The sequence below is a fragment of the Protopterus annectens genome, chromosome 12.part0 (assembly GCF_019279795.1).
Source record: "Protopterus annectens isolate FY-2018-M chromosome 12.part0, PAN1.0, whole genome shotgun sequence".
Lineage (NCBI taxonomy): Eukaryota > Metazoa > Chordata > Ceratodontiformes > Protopteridae > Protopterus > Protopterus annectens.
Window position 1 is genome coordinate 1,291,446,200 of NC_056746.1, and position 18,323 is coordinate 1,291,464,522.

Here is an 18,323-nt window from a genome sequence, read left to right on the forward strand (position 1 = left end):
TTTACGATAGTTTCCCTAATTGGGGGTGGGGGTGGGATGTGGATGTCTAGGCTGATTAGCTTGTGTCGGATCTGACCAATGAGGAATTGACCTCTGGTGTGGAACACCGGTTTCCCATGTTGGTAATGACCAGGTCTAGGATATTGCTGCCCCTGGTGGGGGTGTGAATAAGTTGATAAGGCATTGGAATTTATGAATTCTAGAAAACGTTGAGCAAAAGAGTTGGTACATGAGTAGTTTTCCCAGTTAATGGTGGGGTAGTTGAAATCGCCCATTATTAGGGTGTTGGGTTGTACCCTAATACTTTCCAGTGTATCAAGAAATGAGGAGTGTGAATCCTGGGGCATGGTGGGGGGTCTGTAGCAAGCTACAATTTGAATTGCAGTCTTGCCCAGAGTTAGTTGCACTTGGATAATCTCGGATGCATTATGCTGTGTAATTAGCCTGGAGGTGTGTATATCCTTAATGAATATGGACATGCCTCTGCCTTTAGTGCTTCTTTCTGGGTTAGGTGGCTGAGAGGTGTGGTATGAATTGAAGCCTGGTAATGCAGGGGTGCTCTCTGGAGCTTTGAACCAGGTCTCTGTCCAAATCTCAACAAGGACTGGTTTAGTACAGAGTTAGATATGTGCACTTTGGCCAATATTTTTTGAGGAGGTGTATTTTATGAGAAAAATTTTAGATTTGCAGCTTTTAGAGTTATGGAGTGCAATACAATTCTGTAGTAGCATGGTGCCTTGCGTTACAAAATATGAGGGAAGCCTACTGTATGGTTTATCTCCCATGTTCAGAATAAGTTATTCATCCATATCTACAAGTATCATATATGGAGTCTATGTTCGCACATCAAAACAAAAAATTGCAGTGAATGGCTTATAGTCAAATTAACAGTGAAAGTTTAACGTACCAAACATGCTTAACAGAGAAAAATAATTCATTGACTGGTCATAGTTGGCCAACATCCAGGAAGTACCCCAATGCATAAGATAAGTGAACTAAATCTTTTTTAAATTTGCCCTATTCCCTGCTGGAGTGTGATCTTGGAGTTTGTATATATAATTGGGGGTGTATGTGGGTGTGTTGGGTGGAGCCTCCCCACCTTGACTGGTTACGTTTGCAATGTTGGCCAACTATGGCCATTCAATGAATTATTTTTCACTGTTAAGCTTTTTTGGTATGTTAAACTTTTACTGTTTAATGTTTGACTTTTAGATGCTCACTGTAATTTTCTTCTGGATGTGCGAACATAGACCTTCATATATGAACAAATGCCTTCATCTCTCCTAAACACATAGTATTAAATGCGCAACAGGATCACATTCTACTCCTGCCTGTATGAATTGTTTAATTCCTTCTTTATATTATAATTATTTCTTAAAACATCACATTCATAGCCATGGGATTAATTCTCATGCTGTAAAGTATTATACAATCTCATATAGGGAAACAGCTAAATGGACACTTCTGATGGTAAACTAATAGTTAATTTTAATGAATTTGAGATTTGTAATTAATAATTGGAAAGAAACTGTTGTTGGCGCATATATGTGCCAAAATATTTTTTTCCACAAAATGTGTCTGTCAGCTGTTAGTTATGGTGTAAGTATTGTGGACTGATTTTTTTTTACAATTACTTATACAGCAGTGCAGTGAAAAAGAAGTTAACAGCTGATAATATTTGTGTTATTGTTCTAAGTTTCTCACCAACAGCTGTAGAAACATCAGGGACTTACAGAACAGAAAAATTCTCCCCCTAAAAAGGGTTGGTGGCAAAATAACTAATCTGGCAAGAGGAGTAACTAATGCAACGGTGAAACAGGAAATAAAAATTGGGAAGGTTATGTGTAAGGAAATGGTGGCTGGGGGTGTGAAAGGCAATGAAATAAGATGAGATGCTAGCAAGAGAATTAGATGAACATGTCCCAGTCACAGGCAGGAATCCAACTAGGCCGTGTGAGAAAAGCCTCTGAGGATCTTTGGTTTTCTTGCCAGTAATTATTTATAGGCTTTCAACCTAAACTGCACAAAAACAAGGACAGGAAAGGATTGAATAAGAGGAAGTTAGGCACAGAAGTGTCTAGGGCATGCAAGGCTTAATGAATATGATAATGAAGAATATAAACGGTGTAGGAAAAGAGACACTGAAACATTATACCCAAGCACTCTAAAGTCTGAAGTCATGCTTATGTATGCCTTTGAAATGTTACACCAAGCACTCTAAAGCCTCAAGTCATGTTTATATATTTAAGTATATTTAAATGCATGCTTCTGTGTGATACATTCAATACATGCTATCAGCAAATCGCAATAAAAATAACTGGCCCATGCAGTCTTTATAACTCTGTACCACCTTGTCTCAAGAAATGTCTGCTTTCTTTCTTCCTGCATGGTAGCCTCATATCCTGGAACTGCCAAGCATAGCTGTCATCTTCTGTGCTAAAGAATCAGGGACAAAGGCCCAACATCAGGGACATTTTTTTAAATATTACACTAATTCACTTAAAAGGTTACTTCAACGGGTTTTGCATCAGCATTCATTTTCTGAACAAGAAGTGTGGAACTCTAACCTAACATTATTGACTGACTGTAATTCTATCTGATTTACTAGAAAGTCAAACATTTTATATTGAACAATGCAAAATATTAGGGATAATTAAGAGGTATGCTGCTAACCCAAGATTTGTTTAACTCACTTGCTTGTTGCAAGTAGAATGAACACATTTGGTGTGCAGTGCTGTGTTATTCCTCTCATTCTGATTACAACAGCAGCCATAGGTACAGAGCTGGTTTGGTGCTCTAACAGTGTTTGATTCCAGTAATCTTTAAAGGCTTTACAGCAGGTACAGCTTAATGTATTAGGTATCTGCTGACATACATTTAGTAATAAGGACAACCTTTTAAGTATAAAAAGAGCAAATCTAATACTTTGCAAATTACAATGTTGACAAATGTCTGAGAAAGAGAGAGAGAGTGAGAGAGAGAGAACGTCAGACCACTTAGACTTTTTTTGGCTCTCTAGGCTTTCCTGCCTGATTCCTTTCCTTGTGACTGTAAGACACATCAAATGTCACACACTGTCTTTCAGACCTTACTCATCTGAGGTGTTCTACAATCTATATGCAGATGACCTGAAATTGGGTAAACTGATTACATGTTACAGATAAGGCACGTCTGCAAAACAACTCAAGTAAATTTACCATTTGGGCACAGGAGAATAATATGCTGGTAAATACATCAACAACTTAGCATATGACATTTGGGAGACATAAACTGAAAGGTAAATAAATACAGCACACACTGATTGAAACTGTAGATTCATTTAAGGACCTGGATATATGGGTAGATCCAGCTTTGAGTTTTTCTAATCATATCAGTCAAATGGGTAATGATAGTTATAGAACTATAGATTGTGCAAAAAGATTTATAAAGTCTAGGAAATCAGAAATGATGAAGTCATTGCTTGTTATTTACAGTAGACCCAAACTTGAGTCTGGAGTAGCAATATGGAAAACTTATAAGAAAACAAGCATGAGTAAACTGGAAAGAGTACAGCAGAAATATACCAAGAGCATCCATGGATCTGAAAATGTAAGTTATTATGATAGAATAAAATATCTAAACTTGTACAGTGTCTCATATAAATATTTAAGAGGAAACCTTATTCTAGTATATAGGGCATTTAGAGACAACTACCTCGGGGAATGTTTGGGTTTATCAAAAAGTAATAGAAAATCATCAGACAATCTATGTAGAAGATTCTATATGGATGAGATGTGTACTGACTGATTCTCTGAGACAGCAGCTAGTGCATGGAACAGATTACCAAGTTACATTAAAGCAAGTACTAGTTTAGATATGTTTAACAACAGACTGGGCACTTGTTATAGAAACAAGTGTTTTGGTGTATTGTCAGGCTAGAGGGGCATTAATGCCTGTGCTTGAAATATTTGAATGTATGTATGTATGCATGTATGTACGTACAGCACCAGTATGTAGTAGCAGTATAGCATCTCCGTGAAGAACAGGTAAACAGTGATATTCATCAAAAAGTGATATAAAAGATCTGTGACACACACACACACACACACACACACACACACACACACACACACACACACACACACACACACACACACACACACACACACACACACACACACACACACGCACGCATACACACAGCACTGTTCTCCTTTCCACAGCACTCCCTTCCTTGGTACACTTTGCCAGCACTGTGCTCCTGCACCAGTGACACCCACTGCAGATGACATTAACTGCCACCCTAAACACAGTATGGCATGTGTCTGTGTCCTGTCACATAAATGTCTGTTTTCCATACGTGTGTGCATAACTACATGTTATGACATGAAGCAGTTTGTGGTTAGTGCTAGTGCTTCAGATGTAATGACTATAGCAGTACTGGGTTCAGTAGCTGCAGTACCTTGCCTGTAGTGTAGCTTTTGTTGGTTTAGTAGGGCTCCCTATTCAAATGCTCTCACTCATAATGTTGTGTCAACAGCCCCCCAAGAAAGACTGATGTTAAAGGAGAAGAGTAAATCTTGAACATTGCTCTTCTCTTTAAATTTCCCCCTGCACCCCCCATATGGAGAATAAGTCCCCAACACCTTGAACTTCTATATACCAGCCCTGAGATCTCCATACCTCAGAAAAAAGGGAATATTCTGAGAAATGGCCATCTCAGAATTGCTATATGCAAGTCCAATTTTTTTTTGGCCATTCAGTCTCTGTATTTTTGAACTTGCTCATGGAGTCACAACATTTCAAACTATGTAATGCAGCTGGACTTTGTAGCTCTAGTATATGCATTCATTATCTTTGGATTGTGTCTGTACTGTTCTTTATGCTGATGTGTACATCTGTGTGCATACTGTCCAGATTTTCACAGAGTGTCCAGAGTTTTACCTCATATTTTTGGTCTATTCCAAATAAAATCTGTGGTTTTCTGGCAAATGACTGATGATTGATGTCACTAACTAATGACATACATTTGACTTTCAGACTTCATATCTTTCAGAAAATTCATGCTAACACAAATCCTGTTATTTTAGTGACTTAATAAGTTTGTAAGAACAATATTTAAAATCTGTCCCTGTTTTTGCGTATTTATCTCCCATTTCTTGCATTAAGAGGTTGAGAGGTATGTCTGTGTAATACAATAAAATAAATAAATCTCCCACTAGCGTAAAAATCCGGCAATCAGGTCTTAAAGGTATATTACACAGGTAACATGTTTAAAATCAGCAATAAACATATAAAACATATTCATTTAAATACCCTTTTGCCTTGTCATTGGCTAGGAACCAAACTCACGTCTTGTGCATGGGAGGCAAGAATTCTACTACTGAGCCACATTTTTTACATAAAACCATAAAAACATGCCATAAAAAATGTATATATATATATATATATATATATATATATATATATATATATAATTTCTACAAACCACTAAAGAACAAATAGCAACAAGAATAACTGCTAGTTTTTATCAGCTCTTGTTTTTAACACTGGAACAAGGAACAAGTTGTCATTAATTCCCGGATAATGTGTAGCATCCAGCTATACTTGCCACCATAACTTCCTTGCCTACAATTGATCTTTCCATGCCCCCCACCTTGGATTTCTTGTCACAGTCTCTAATATATAAAACAAAACCCTTTATAGTTACAACATTTAGTGGAGTGTCTATATAAACCGTTGTTGATATTTTTAACTCCTATTCCATACCCATGCTCATAAATTCACCTTTTAAGACATCTCTTGGTCTTCCCAACATAAAAAGCTGGGCATGCACTACAGATAGCTAAATAGACCAGTCCTTTATTAGTGCAATTTCCATGCCTAAGGTATATAGCAGTCTTAGCTGGGTCTTTCAAGTAAACAACTTATTGTTCTAAAATGTGTTTACATTGTTCTCAGCTACTGCATTTTTTCATACCCATTTTGTATCCCTTACTGCCTGTGTTATTTTCCAAATTATTTTTTAAATTGAGGGCTCTTTTATAGGTGAAGAAATGTATGTTCCCCACCACATAATCATCAGCCATTGAGACTTTACGTATTTATAGTGCAATTGCCCTGGCTATTTTGTGGATTCCTGAGATAAACTCACAAATATTGAGCAAAGCCACCCAATACTTTGTGTATTCCTAAGATAAATATGCAGCAAAGTCACCCATTAAGTGCAAACTTCAAGGCTGTGGACCAATGTACCCTCTCTCAATATCGATTTGGGCCAAATCTCATTGTAACAGTTCCTGGATCCAGTTTTGAAGAAATTGTATCATGTGATGGCAATCATTCTCATTTAGCACACAGCATATCATCAAACTGGAGCATCAGGATCTATTTGCACATAATAAATCATTTCTGGAAACATGACTCAAAATTCTTTACTAAGTAGTAATTCTGAGGTTCCAACCCCTTTATTCTTCCCTCATGGTATAACATCAACTTGTTCACCTCTTCAAGTTATGGGCCCGTGTTGAGTCAGCAACCCTTATTTCTCAATACAGGTCTAATGCAAGGGCTGTAATTTCCGACAGCAATTGCTACTATTTCTGTATTGTTACTATTTCTGTATTGTTACTGTTTCTGTACTGTTACTGTTTCTGTATTGTTATTATTTCTGTACTATTATTTCTGCATTGTTATTATTTCTGCATTGTTACTAGTTTTGTGTTGTTACTATTTCTGTATTGTTACAATTTCTGTATTGTTACTATTTCTGTACTGTTACTATTTCTGCCTTGCTGCTATTTCTGTATTGTTACTATTTCTGTGCTGTTACTATTTCTCTGTTGTTACAATTTCTGTGTTGTTACTATTTCTGTGTTGTCAGACCACTTCAGCAGTGTTGCATGTAAGGAAACTATTATAAGTAATACTTTTTGCTCAGAAAATCTGGTGACTGTAGTTTGCTTCAACTCTGACTTCTTGAATAAATGTGTAGACTCAGAGTTATTTTTTTCTACATACAGTTAGCTGGGATGTTTAGCTTGCAGATGACAGCAGGAAAAGGGGCTAGAGTTTTTATTTCACTGTTTTAATCAAATTTTATAAATATCTGGCCTGGAGCTCCTAATTTTAAATGCACTTAATTCGCTGCCATCCCTGTTTGGTTACTAATGTTATTTCTAATCTTGGTAGATTCTATACAAAATTGTTATCCATGTTCCAAATGTTCTATTATTAAATATGACAGACACACTAATGATACCAGTGCTGAAAGGGCTACGTAAGCTACCTGTCTAAAGGCACATCTAAATGAGCTGTCATTGTTTAGTAGTCGTGTTCAGCTCCCTGACAATCTCATGCTGAGTCCAAAAACAACTCATTACAAAAAAAAGCGCTATCATATACTTTTCAGCCTTCTGATTTGACTATCACCTTGTTTAGTCAGTAAAGAATTGCCCTTATGTTGTCACTTAATATCACCACAAAAATAATGTGCATTATTGGTATCATATTGACTTGTATTGACTTGTATAGGAGATTAAAGTTGCTTGCAACAAAGGATTCATTTGCCTTTTAGATCTTCTGGATGGAAATCCAAAAAAAAAAGAAGTCTTACGCTATACTGCTGCTATCTTTGTAGTAATTATAAGGGCACACATACGATGCTTTCGAATAATAGCTAAAACTTTGTGTTGTCAGTAATGCAATTTATACGTATGCAATACAAAAATACAGCTTGCATTACTTTAATTACTCCAAAACTTAGAGAGTGGCGTAAAACCTTTTGGAGTTCCCCAATCAGTATTTATCTGATGGAGCAAACAATCTATGCTATAACCCCTAGAAGTAAAAATCAAGCTACTCTGGTGGCATAGAGGGATAAAGCTCTAACTACAGCCCAGCCAAATGGGGTTCAGTTAGCGGCCTGGGTGTCTGAAGGAGCAGCAGGGAGGATGGAAGTGCCCATCCTGTGGGGTAGGAGGGTGCATGCGTGGTCCATATGATGACTGATGGCAGATGGTGTATGTAGATCAGATTGCAACTGAAGTCTGCTGTATCAAGGCTGTACGTGCACATATAAATTCCAGATGCATCCACTCCCTAGTGCCATTTTGTAAGAGCAACCACAGTGAGAGCATGCATGATCACAGTCGTTAGTCTGTGTCTGCATTACTTAAGTTAAAGTCAGTAAACCTATATAGTGATGTTTTGTATAGAATAAAGCTGCTTGGACAGAACCCACAAAGACTCTTCTATTGTGTCCAAAGTTGGAGAGTGACATGGTGTCAGAACTGGGATCGAAGAGAATAAAATCCAGAGCCATGAGGTGCAGAGATGACAGTGAAGGTAAAACAAGAGAAACAAACACAAAAAGAGCCAGAGAAGAATCAAAGGTAAAGAGAAGTACCACAAATTATTTATTTGATAAAAGAGATAAAACAGGGCATTACAAGGGCACAAAGTGTGTTATTGAAAAGCAGAAGGCACAAAAAGTTTATTTGCCAAAGAAGAATGTTTAAAATAAAGACATTTGATAAAATGATTAACAGTAAAGCAAAACAAGCATATTTAAAGATAAAACGAGCATGTTTAAAGATAAAACGAGCATGTTTAAAGATAAAACGAGCATGTTTAAAGATAAAACGAGCATGTTTAAAGTAAAGCGAGCATGTTTAAAGACAAAATGAGCATGTTTAAAGTAAAGCAAGCATGTTTAAAGTAAAGCGAGCATGTTTAAAGATAAAATGAGCATGTTTAAAGATAAAATGAGCATGTTTAAAGATAAAACGAGCATGTTTAAAGTAAAGCGAGCATGTTTAAAGATAAAACAAGCATGTTTAAAGTAAAGCGAGCATGTTTAAAGTAAAGTGAGCATGTTTAAAGATAAAACAAGCAGGTTTAAAGATAAAACAAGCATGTTTAAAGCAAAACAAGCATGTTTAAAGATAAAATGAGCATGTATAAAGATAAAATGAGCAAGTTTAAAGATAAAACAGCATGTTTAAAGTAAAACAAGGATGCTTAAAGTAAAGCGAGCATGTTTAAAGATAAAATGAGCATGTTTAAAGATAAAACGAGCATGTTTAAAGCAAAACAAGCATGTTTAAAGATAAAACAAGCATGTTTAAAGATAAAACGAGCATGTTTAAAGATAAAATGAGCATGTTTAAAGCAAAACAAGCATATTTAAAGATAAAACAAGCATGTTTAAAGTAAAGCGAGTACGTTCAAAGCAGAACTGGGCATGTTTAGAGTAGAACGAACACAAGAAAAGTACATTGGGTATGAAAAGGGCTTAAACGAGCAAAATGAATATAAGACAAAAAAAAAGGGGGGCACATTAAGCAAAAGTAAAACAAGGCGACTGCATGTGTTTTGGCAAAGTGCTATGTTTTGACATAACTATGACTTCGTATTGTATCAAGGGCATAACTAAAGTTATTTAAAGTATCTCAAAATGTGTAAAAGTGCTTACAGTGTGTGCTTATTACTGTGCATGTGTTTCAAAGAGTTTATTGTGTGGGAAGTGCAACTATTTCGTGAAATACAGTCAAAGTATAGCCATTTTGAAAAGTTTCTTGTGCTGGGTGAGTCTATTCTCAAAGTGCTGCCATTACAGAGTGTGTCTTGCACTGTAAAGAGTTGCATAGCAAGATACCGCCATTTTGGGGACATTTCAATGTGTTGTATGCAGTTATTTGCAAAGTGCAACTACTTCAAAATGTTGTTGAGTTTTGTGCAAGAGAGGTCCAGTTTATTTGCACTGTGCAGTTATTCAATATGTTTCTTAGGATTCCTATCATGTAGTCGAACTTTTACAAGTTTGAACCACATATGGTCGAGACCATAAGTTTGAATTTGTAAAAGTTCGAGCATTTGAATGGAAATCTCCATAAGCGATTTCCATTTTGTTCAATGTGGTACGATCTTGGAGTTGGTATATTTAAGTAGCAGGGGGTGTGGGGGGCACAGAGGGGTTTGCCCCCTGCTTACAACAATTTATTTTGTTGTCCGTTGTTTTTTTTTTTCGTAGTTGAAGTTTTGTAACTTTGAACATAATGGTTCAACCATTAGGTGTTCTGAGTTATGGAACAGTTGGCTCCAGAGCAAAGGTAGATAGTATGCAACACATGGCAGACAAAAATTAGGTCCAATGCATGTGGCACCTATGAAATTTCTAGGGAAGACACATAGCTTTCCAGCAAGTTCTAAGAAAGGAGCACTCTTCAGCTCAATGCAGTACAAGCATGAATCAGCAAAACCCAAGTCCAGCTTTATTGTTAACTGTCGCAATTGTGGTGCAAATTATGAGTCTAGAAAAGAGAAGTGCTTAGCGTGTGGTCAGCAATGCTACAAGTGTAAAAAATGGAACTACTTTCAAAAGTTTTGTAAAGCAAGTAAGCCTCACACAGTTGTAAAGAAAGGTCACACAAAGAAGCAAGTTGATCAAGTAGAACCAAAGCAGACAGCTTTCTATGTAGATGGTGTATCAGTACTTGATGAAAGAGTTGATGCAGTGAATTTATTAACAAGAAGCGAAGTGTTTTGTACTGTCTGGATTAATGGAAAATCCACAGAGATTAAATTAGACACTGGGTCAGAGTGTAATGTTATATCAGCGGACACATTTGCAAAAGTGAGAACTAACGAATAACTCAGTGTAACCAGTAGTGTGAGACTTGTTGCTTATGGAGGTGAAGAAATTCAGACAGAAGGTTCAGTGATACTTTCATGTTATTTTGCTGAGAATTATTATAACTTATTATTTTATGTAGTCCAAAGACCAGTGCAATCTTTATTGGGTCTTAAAGATATTTTAAGAATTAATCTGTTTTTTTTTTGCTAAAAAAGTCCATCATGTAAGTGCATTTCTGAGTTCTAATTTTTCTGAAGCCATTCTCTCAGAGTATACTGATGTTTTCAGTGACAAGTTATAGGCAAACTTCAAGTTGTGTATTCCATGAAGTAAGACCCAGAGGTCACTCCCATAGTCAGACCAGCAAGAAGAGTTCCAATACCTATGCAGGATAAAGTTAAAACTCAGCTGGATAACATGGTGCAGCAAGGTGTGATTTGTCCAGTCACAAAACCAACTGAATGGGTGTCGTCTATGGTAGCCGCTCACAAGAAAGGCTCAGATGAAGTCAGAATATGTATTGACCTAAGAGAGCTGAACAAAGCATTAAAGAGACCATATCATCCAATGCACACAGTTGAAGAGGTTGCAGCCTTAATACCAAATGCCACTGTTTTCTCTGTCTTGGATACAAAGAGTTCATTTTGGCAAGTGATGCTTGATCACAAATCTTCATTTCTAACTACTTTTGGTACTCTGTTTGTCAGTTACAGATTCATAAGGATACCATTTGGAACAAATTTTTTCAAGTTATCCTTTTGCCATAATAGTAGATGATTTATTGTCTGGAGGCAATGGTGAAGCAGAGCATGATAGAAACCTTAAGAAAGTTCTAGAAACAGCACATGAAGTAAACTTGAAGCTCAATCCTCTGAAGTGTAAATTCAGACTTTCAGAAGTGACCTACATAAGACATTTGCTCATGAGTACAGCCTTGAAACTCGACCCAACCAAGCAAGCAGCTATTCTTGAGATGTCAGCACTAGATAATGTACAAGCTCTACAATGTTTTCTAGGCATGGTCAACTATTTAGGCAACTTTATGCCATACATCAGTGAGTTGACAGCATCTTTAAGAGAGCTAACATGACAAAATGTTGTATGGTCATGGTTGGAAGAGCACCAGAAGGCATTTGAAAACTTTAAGCAGAAAATTGCCACCCCTCCTACATTAAGATACTATGATGTAAACAAACCAGTTACTCTTTTCTGTGATGCTTCAAAATTTGGTCTGCATGCAGTTATACTTCAAGAGGGCAGATCAGTAGATTATGCATCTAGAACACTAACCCAAACTGAGATGCAGTATGCTCAGATTGAGAAGGAGCTTTTGGCAATAGTATATGCATGTTCTAAGTTTCATGATTATATTTATGGTCATGCTATTCAGACTGAGACTGACCACAAACCTCTAGTTACTATTCTAAAGAAGCATGTGTATTCTGCTCCAGTGAGATTACAAAGAACGATGCTTAAATTGGAAAAGTACACTTTCAAAATGGTCTACACAAAAGGCAAATTGCTCTGTCTGGCTGATACCTTATCTAGATCACCCAGAAATATGACAGAACAACTTGACACAGAGAATTTTGACTTTGATGTGATGTCAGTGTGTAATTTTTCTACTTGATGAGTTGAGAGAACAGTCAGACTGATCCAATTGTGCAGAAGCTCACTCACTACATTAATGCTGGATGGCTGTCAAAGCAATGGAGTGTACCACCTGAAGAGCAAACCTACTTTCCTTACAGAGATGAGTTGTTGATGGAAGATGGCATTATTTTCAAAGGTCCGACCTAATAATGTTGTTCCTGCTTCCTTACAACAAGAATATATCCAGATTTTGCATTGTGGTCACCCAGGCTCCGCGTCCACTAAGAGAAGAGTGACAGAATTAGTATTTTGGCCATCACTGCCAAAAGACATTGATAAAGTACTTTCATCTTGTTCAGTATGCAATAGTACTAGACTGCATTTGCAAAGAGAACCACTTCAGCTAAGTCCAGTTTCTGAACTACTGTGGTCAACCATTGCAGATGATATCTTTCAGTGGAACAATCAACACTACTTAGTATTGGTAAACTTATTCAAATTGGTTTGAGATTGATCTACTACCTAACCTAACATCCACTGCTGTTATTACTAAGCTGAATTGTTATTTCTCAGTTCATGGTAGTCCACACAAACTTCTTTCTGAAAATGGTACTCAATTTACTATCCAATTGTTTTGGAAATTTGCAAAAGACTGGGACTTTGTACATGTCACTAGTAGTCCTGAATATCTTCAGTCAAATGGTCTAGCCGAACATGTGGTGCAGAGTGCAAAGCAGTTACTTGAAAGGTCAAAGTGTGACAATACTAATGTGTTCTTGAATTTGTTTAATCTCAGAAACATACCCCGTGACGATATTCTCGGATCACCTGCTCAAAGACTACTTTCCAGGCAAACTAGAACTACACTATCCATTACTTCCAGTTTATTGAAGCCTAAACCTAAGAACGGTAAAACCATCAAGGCTCAATTGGTTAAGAAGCGTAATATCCAGAAATCTAGTTACGACAGACTGAGCAGATTACTGCTCCTATTGAGGGAAGGAGAGACGGTACGAATCCAGACAACTAAAGGTTTTGATCGAATTGGACAGATTACAGGCATCTATGCCGAACCAAGATCTACTTAGCAGATTCCAAAGGTGTAGAATATAGGCAGAACTATAAACATCTTCTTCCTGTATCAGAATCATCATCACCATCACAACATGGTTTCTATGATGCAAACTTCAAATCTAAGAGTGAATCAGGCACTGTTTCCATGCCAGAATGTGTTCAAAATTCTGATTCAATACCAGAAAATGTTCCAGACATTCCACAGGTCAAACATTTTGCAGAAACAGTTCAGTTGCTAAATCTAATTCCCAATTTTATGTCACACGATATGGGTGAGTATCAAAGCCAAATGGACTTGATTGTATATACATGTGTACTTAGTACTGTGTAACGAATGACAAAGAATTACCTGTGATTTATGCATGCTAACTAGACTTATAGTGTCATAAGATCTAATTCTCAAAGAAGTAGGATGTAGATCAGAGTGCAAGTGAAGTGCGCTGTATCTCTAAGAAGCATGTCAAGGCTGTACGTGCACATATAATTTCCAGACATGTGCACTCACTAGTGCCATTTTGTAAGAGCAGCCACAGTGAGAGCATGCATGATCACAGCTGTTAGTTTGTAGATAAGTTACTTAACTCAAAGTCAGTAAACCTCTATAGTAATGTGTTTGTATAGAATAAAGCTGTTGAACAGAACCCACAAAGACTCTTCTATTGTGTCCAAAGTAGGCGAGTGATAGTGTAGATGTTGTTAATGGGAAGGCATGGTCCAAAGAGGTGGAAAAGCAGGCAGTCATGGATGAGTTGCTGCAGAGGTGGGGCAGTATGCTGAACGTCTCCATTGCAAGCCTGCCCCTTAGATGAAATCACATAACCACAATGGGATATGAAGCAACGGGTTAGGATATAAAAGAAAAATACCCCATGGTGGATAGTAAGACAGCAAGACCCCTCTGGATGCTGTTATGATCAATGTCGGTCCCGCCATGTAATGTAAGAAGTCCAGGAGTATTAGGAGACACTGGCAGACCCAGAGATGAACTTGGGGTACTGGGATAGGGAACCATAGAATGGTACAAGGAGAGCAAAAAGTGCTGAAAAAATAAATATAATAGGTTCATAGGTTCATAGGTTGGTACTAGGCTATCGGCCCTAGGGCCTATACAAGCCTAGCCATAACAGTTCCCTGGATATTTCTTCCCACAATATTTACTTCCCTGGACCATCTTAGTTCCAGAAGCAATGAAGCAACAATTCCTGTCTAAGTGTCAAGAAAATAGCTTTCTAAAGCGGAAAGTTCTAAATCCTGGTCCTCCCTTCCAACCAGAGGCAAAGAGTTTGTCTAAGAGGATAGTATGAATCTCTGGGAGCACAGTAAAACTGAATAAGTAAAAAGTAACAAAGGTAAATAAAAAATGTGTTAACAGGACCCTCCATGAGAAGTTAATGAACCACCTACCAACTTAATTTCAATTATATAATCTCATAACAAATTTATTTATTTATTCATTTATTTATTTTTCCAGATGAGAAGCCTCTCCTGCAAGTCCTCACCTCCTTTTTAAATATACTAATGTCTCTGTTAGAAAACTGGGGGAAAGAAATCTGTGGGGAAAGAAAGGAAGAACAAGTGCTTGCATGAACTGCAATTACAAAGAACCACATACAAATATGTTTTGAGAAGGAAAGCCTGGATTGTATCCCCATATAGAGCTGGCACTCTGACTTTAAAGATGATGTTGGAGACCTCCACTTCAACATGATGATCACAAAGCCTAGTGCCCTTTTCCAAAATAAGTAGGAGCTGGACCACAGTCAGATCTGAAAGGGTGAAGGCTGTGGAAGAGAAGCATGTACCCCCACTGCAATACTCTACTGTACTTACTCATAATAGATTGCATGCAGAGATACCAGAATTGGAGATCAGGGGCTCAGTAACAACTGCCAAAATGGAAACACACAGAAGGGTGGCAAAAATCCCCACAGATGGCACAAATCAACTTCTATTAATAAACTCCATTCTTGAAATGAAAGATATAGTAGAAGCAGGAGACGTGGAGTTAAGCTGCCTGCTTGCTGACATTATGGTGGGGAAAGCAAGAACTGATGCACATAGAAGAAAGCTTGCTGTCATTTTCCATGTAGGGGAACCTGTCAGGAAAAGAGATCAGAGAACTTCAGGAGAAGTTTCAGGCACCAGAGAGAGAGACATAATTTTAGTAGAACATAAGTAGATATTCCTGGAAGTATATTTTGTGCATAAAGTTGGTTAGGATAAAGTGTTTTGCATTATGCTAAAGTACTCACTCTCATGTTTACATCTACTCCATAGACTAGCAACACCAACACAATATTTGCATCAGTGCTAACACTATTCCTGTGATAGTGCTTCTTAAATGTAAGCACATCACAATAGATAGGCTTTATCCATATACATTAATTGTTACGTATCCAGCTGGGTTATAAATGCACTTTATTTTTATATAAGCACCATTAAGAACAAAAGAGGTGCAGCGGTTAGCTTAGCATTAACGCCTCACAGCAAGAGATTCTCCTGTTCGATTCTCAGCTGGAGCGCCATCTGTGTGGAGTCCGCATGTCCTCCCCGCGGTCGAGTGACATTAAAGACATGCAGGTAGGTGCATACGTGAATGGGTGTGCCTTCTTTGAAGGCTGGGTGTCGGGCTGGCAACTCAGCACCATAAAAATCCACTGCCAATTATTAGCGGACCGGAGTTCCGCTGTGGTGATCCCTAACCGGGAAAAGCCGAAATACTTTTTTTTACCATTAAGAACAACAGAGAAACATAACTTGGGGATTCATACAATTTAAACAATGAACAATAAAAAAACAGGTTTGCATATATAAAATAAAATGAACCCCAAATTAATCAAACAACAATTGAGAACATAGCTTCTGCCAAAAAAATGTGTAGGTTAAAAGAGTTAATAAAAATGAAATTGATACATTTGTAATGGAAAAAAACAATTGAGGCAAGGTAATGCAAAGAAAACATAGCTTGACCAGCCTTTGCAGGTACCCGTAGATCAGTGTTTTTTGTCACAAAATGAAACTATGGGTCGGATTATGGTGCCACTCTTAGGAATTCTACCCATAGCTCCAATGTTTGTATATGTGAATGTCTTAGACTTGACTTTCACTTTTTTTGTGCACTACAAAAGTACAGATTGAACTGAATATTTAGGCTTCATGGAACTTTTAAACAAATTACACATAACATTTTATAGAGGTCAAGCAAATATTGTTGTAGTAAAAATAATTAAAAACAAGCACAACACCTTTTGGATCAGAACCTGAAACTGTATTTTTTTCTCCAACCAAGACAGCACAACTGTCAAATAATGAAACAGCAGGATTAGGGGGAGTTTGTGTCACTTGGAGGGTGAGTACCTATTACAGCCATTCTTTACACCTTTTTATTCTTTTTAAAGGGCTTTGTGTCTCCAATAAAAAGGCTTGTTTTTCCAAAATCAGCAAAAAGGCAAGTAGAAAGGAGCAGCATCTACAGGAGACCCCTACATTCGGTACCTCTTTACCCACCAGATTACCTCATCGACCCTGAAATATTGCTTCACGACTATGTTGAAAAGGAAGCCAAGGTAAGTGAAATGGCAAATTATGAATTGCTATACGTAAGACATTTCCATTTAGGTATTAATTACCCATCCCTTAATGACACCAAATTTAGCTGTGACTCAATGGACAAGCTAAAGATTTGCATCTTCAATAACACAACAAACATGGCATATTTTTCTTGCTGCTATTGTATGATCCATTTTGAAGACCCTGTTCCTAGCATTTGCAGCAACTTGAAAGAATATTTTGTACCAGTATATGTCTAGCTTTTTCTAGCAACAAAGGAATCACAAGGAATTCTCTTAAGATAATGTTGTCAATGTAAGACAGTGTTATGCACCTAGAGAACATACCTCACTTGCAAAGCACATTCTTTGCATCCAGCATCATCTGTTTGCAAGAAGTTAGGGACTGAATGGTATTCCATACCAAGATGCTATTAATTCATTAAAGGACATCTCAGTGAATCCACCAAAGTCAAATCAAACATTATAGAAATCTTGCACAGATAGACACAGTGGTAATACATATATACTATCTAAAGTATAGTCAAACAGTCCACTTATGCTGTGCTGATGAGGTCATAAAAAGACAGAAACATGCATGTCCACAGCTAGTGGGGTTTGGCTTTATTAGCCTGAATGTATCCATAAAGACTTAAAAAGAAAAAGTAAAAAGTCATGAACATTTAGAAGTAATATAGCTGAAACACTTGATGTCCTTAAGGGACTATTGTATATATCCCACGGGCCTCTGGTACATGAGGTGTAAGGTATCAGAGAGTATGGTTAAGTTTTTCTTGTAGTTTTTACTATCTGTAGTTTTGAAAAGCATTCGAAGATGAGAAAATCCACCTGAAAGAAGGAATCTAGAGGAAAGCCAGCAAAACGGTGGAGGGAGAAGAGTTGATTTTACCAGAAATTCCAGAAAATGGTACTGTACTCTTCTTAATAAAGACTAGAAGAGACAGTGAGGACATGTTATTCTACTTACTAGGTCCCTATTGTCACAGATGAAAGGGTATATCGACATCACAAAGAGACAATAGCTGTTACTGTCCTGGCAGTTTCAATTAATTTGTCTTAATGAAACAGATGTCCCTTTCAGGCTCTCATCAAAGTAGTGGAATTTGTTGTGGCTAGACTGCAAATGATCTAGTCGATCAAGATGCTATTAATAATACAGGAATCTTTGGACTCGTTGCCAGTAGGAGCAAAGAAATGCAGATCAGAATTAACTTGTCATTCTACAGTTTCTTTGAAAACTGGTCCACCTTTTACCTCCCTCTCAAATCTTATGATCCAAGAAACCAGTTGCCCTGTTGTAAATACTCAGGCAGTTTGATTCCTAGCACTGTCATACTCAGACTGTGTCTCATAAGACAGCTTATGTTATTGTAAACCTAATGATTGCACTTTATTGAAGTTGACTTTACGTTCACTAGTGTGTCCATTTGCTGCTTATGTTACAAGTGAGGTGGTTTGCAATGCAGTCCATA

The 18,323-nt window shown here is 37.3% G+C and overlaps 1 protein-coding gene across 1 annotated transcript in view; it reads left to right on the plus strand.

Annotated features, from left to right (window-relative positions):
- The window catches only part of CCM2L (CCM2 like scaffold protein), a 382,173-nt gene that overhangs the window by 52,099 nt on the left and 311,751 nt on the right, over positions 1–18,323 (plus strand). Inside the window, exon 2 of the mRNA XM_044090342.1 lies at positions 16,681–16,848. Within this exon, the coding sequence (XP_043946277.1) occupies positions 16,681–16,848 (168 nt within the window). The remainder of the gene's footprint in view (positions 1–16,680; positions 16,849–18,323) is intronic.